Genomic DNA, 3,356 nt, shown 5'->3' on the forward strand with positions numbered 1-3,356 from the left:
TGAATCGCCATAAGCCGAGAACTTCTTTGCTGGAGTCGCGGTTAAAGTCACCTTCGTGTTGTCATTATTGATTGGGGTCCTGCTGTACCCGTCCTAGGTAACGGTGGGAGCATGGAAATGAAATCCTGCAGGGTGTCAGGTCTGCAGTGTCGAACAGGACACAGCTCAGGAAAAGGCCCTGCCATGCAGTGCCCCTGAATGCTCTGATTTTTCCCATCCCCATCTGTGGAGTGAAGACAGTTAATGGGACAGCAGCTTAACCTCCAGTTTTAGAGAGGGCAATAAATTCAGGAGAGACTTATAACTTGTAATAGCAGCATTTCTTTAGAGAAATAAATACTTGAATCATGATATTCCTGTAGTACCAACACTTGTTCTTTGTTGCTGCCTCCTCTGCGTTGACTCATGGGCAAGAGATGCACAAGTCACCCCATTTTAAGGCAGTTACATTTTTAACATCAAAGCCAGTCCATTTCCTCTTTTTAAGCAAAGATCCACACACATTTTCCTATGTAACAAGATGTGGATAGCCCTGGTAATGAGTCTGAAATGGCAGAAACTCTGAACACAGTGCCTGTAGCTGCCTCTCTTTCCCACAGGTTGTGGCTGTGTATGGGACGTTATCAGATTTGCTGTCTGTGGCGAGCAATAAGCTTGGAATAAAAGCAACCAGTGTTTACAACGGAAAAGGTGGACTCATCGATGATATCGCTCTGATTAGGTAAGGCTTACCCAATAAAAGTCAAATCACAGATGCGGATCAAGACACGCACTAGTCCATTAATCCTCTGACCATAATCAATATCCAGTGCTTTCCTTAAAAACAGATCTTATCATTTCCATCCCAAAAGTGCTTTCATGCCTTCAGGAAAAATAATCTTGTCTTTTTGAACTTCAAAGCATTTCTACCTTGCCAAATCAGAACTTGATACAAGCTGCATTTTATGCCTTTTAACGTCCTCCTGTGTTGATCCACATCGCAATGTGTGCACCAGGAAAACCCCACTGTTCCAGTCAGCACCTGGATGAGGTTTTTTTGAAAAGGAGGCAAACTCCAAAAGCAGCTGTTTTGTAAAGCTAAACTGGTTGAGCAGCAGTCGTGATCCCTACCTGGTCAATAGAGGTGGCGTCTCTGGTGAAGTCAGTCGTATCAGAGTCCACTGGAACCTGCAAAATTAAGATAAAAATCAGATACTGAAGCTCTAACTAATGGAAACTGATTATCACTTACCTGAAACTAATCAGGAGGAGAGTTCCCACTGTCAGATGAACCAAAAAATTATGATTACTATTTTTTTTTTTCAGGGATGATGATGTTTTGTTTGTCTGTGAAGGGGAACCATTCATTGGTAAGTCTCTGTAATGCTTACATTTAAACTTTTGCTTAATGTAAAGAGGTTTTGTTTTGCTTTAATGTAAGATTTTATTTTTTGGCGTTTTCAGAAGATACCTCTTACCATATGGAGAATTCAGAAATATTCACCATTTTTCTAATAATGACTTTGTCTTTCTCGTGTGTAGATCCTCAGACTGATGGGAGACCTCAGGAAGAGCTAACAGGGTCACACACAGATTGGTTAACCCTCAATGTTGGAGGCCGATACTTCACCACTACACGGTAAAAATGCAGCTGGTTGGTTTTGTTCTTAAAGGACCTGGTTTCAGTAAAGTAGTTATAGCAGGTGGTTGTGTACATTCGGTCTTGAAAAAGAGCTAGAAAAATAATTTACTGTGGAGTAGGAGGTCTTTGAGTCCTGCAATTTTCTCTGTGTTCTGTTATTTATCAGAGTTTTTCAACGAATTAATTCTTAAACAGCTCACATATGAAGTAAAACTGGTGAAAAGTCTGAACAGGCCTGGGTTTATTCTTGGAATATTTCAGCTACCTAAGTGCTTTGTATTTAATGTACCTTTATGGTACCTCAGGTCACAGTTGTATTTTGCTGTCACACTATCTAGAATTACACCAGTGCAGTGTTGTAGCTGTTGGAATGCGTATCACGTATCAAGGGCAGAAAATAACCAACCAGCAAGTCTGTCTCTTGAGGAAAATACTCCATGTAAAACTAAAATTGCGCTGCCTTTGTTTTCTAGGAGCACTTTGGTTAATAAAGAACCTGACAGTATGCTGGCCCACATGTTTAAAGATAAAGGTTAGTGTATTGAAATCAACTTTATTTTTTTAAGCTGACAAATTAGCCAAGTAGGCAAAAGGCACTGCCAAGTTGAGACTCTTGTTTGTATGTTAACATATCAAAAGTATGTTGAGGTATCAAAGCAGAATGTATAATCTGTATAATGTTTATTCCTCTGTTGCCCATGTAATGCTTAGCATCTCACAAACTAAAACTGTAACTTCCACTCGTAGTTAATATTTTGGGCTCTGTCTTTGTTCGATTTTAGATTTTCATCTTCTTGTTGCATCTTGCTCAGTTTTGTCAGTAGAATCAGTGGGCAAACACTGTATAAGACAGCCTTAAGGAAACAAGGGCAGACTGAAATCTTAACGCTGCTTTTATTCAAGCAGTGATTCTTATGTACGTGATAAAACATTTTAGTCAGTTATAGCAGGGGCGAGTGTGTTTTAAGATTATTTCCCCCCCCATGCTTATTTTCCTTCTTTTTTCTCTAAGAAACGCCCTTTCAAGTGGAATGTTTCATAATCCAGTACCTTTTGGTAGTAACAATCTGAAGCTGAAGCAAATGCTCTTCTATTAATATATCAAATTTAATTATATATATGTTGTGGAAACAGATGCTTGGGGAAATAAGCAAGATCATAGAGGAGCATTCCTAATTGACCGCAGTCCAGAGTATTTTGAACCAATTTTGAACTATTTGCGTCACGGACAGCTCATTGTAAATGATGGCATTAATTTGCTAGGTAGGTATTACCTGTGTGACATCTCCTAAATTATTACTCTTTAGAGGCTGAACTTTGCCCTCAGGTAAACGTGGTAAAGTCGGTGGGACTTTTGTATGCTCATCTAAATGTTTGGGATTTTTCTATGGTGAATTTATTCTCAAGCACTGCAATTCCTCATGCTTGGTTTAATGAAGATCTACTGTTTAAACTTAATTATTATCTTGAGAGCATTAAAAATTCTCCACACTGGATTAATAGCTGGCTGTAATTCTGGGTCTGATATCTTTAACCTAATGCAGGTATTGGAAACATCCATTCTGAGTTACTTTTTCCTTTTAGCTGCAAGGAAGCTCACTTTTCCTCTCTTCAGTTACAGCTAATGCAGTGTATGTGGTTGCCAGTCTTATTAGCTCATGCCTTTCTTAGAGATGTGATCTGTTCATCTTTGTTAGTGTAGCTGCAATGTATAAAAGCTGTAACAAGTAGGGAA

The 3,356-nt window shown here is 39.2% G+C and overlaps 1 protein-coding gene across 1 annotated transcript in view; it reads left to right on the forward strand.

Moving 5' to 3' along the window:
• Positions 1-599: 599 nt before the first annotated feature.
• Positions 600-3,356, forward strand: part of KCTD9 (potassium channel tetramerization domain containing 9) — a gene marked incomplete at its 5' end in the record, with an annotated part of 5,288 nt that continues 2,531 nt past the window's right edge. The window contains 5 exon segments of the mRNA XM_010185077.1: positions 600-721; positions 1,306-1,349; positions 1,522-1,618; positions 2,095-2,153; positions 2,756-2,884. Coding sequence (XP_010183379.1) covers positions 600-721; positions 1,306-1,349; positions 1,522-1,618; positions 2,095-2,153; positions 2,756-2,884 — 451 coding nt within the window.

The sequence above is a fragment of the Mesitornis unicolor genome, unplaced genomic scaffold (genome assembly GCF_000695765.1).
Source record: "Mesitornis unicolor isolate BGI_N332 unplaced genomic scaffold, ASM69576v1 scaffold9155, whole genome shotgun sequence".
NCBI classification, from domain to species: Eukaryota; Metazoa; Chordata; class Aves; order Mesitornithiformes; family Mesitornithidae; genus Mesitornis; species Mesitornis unicolor.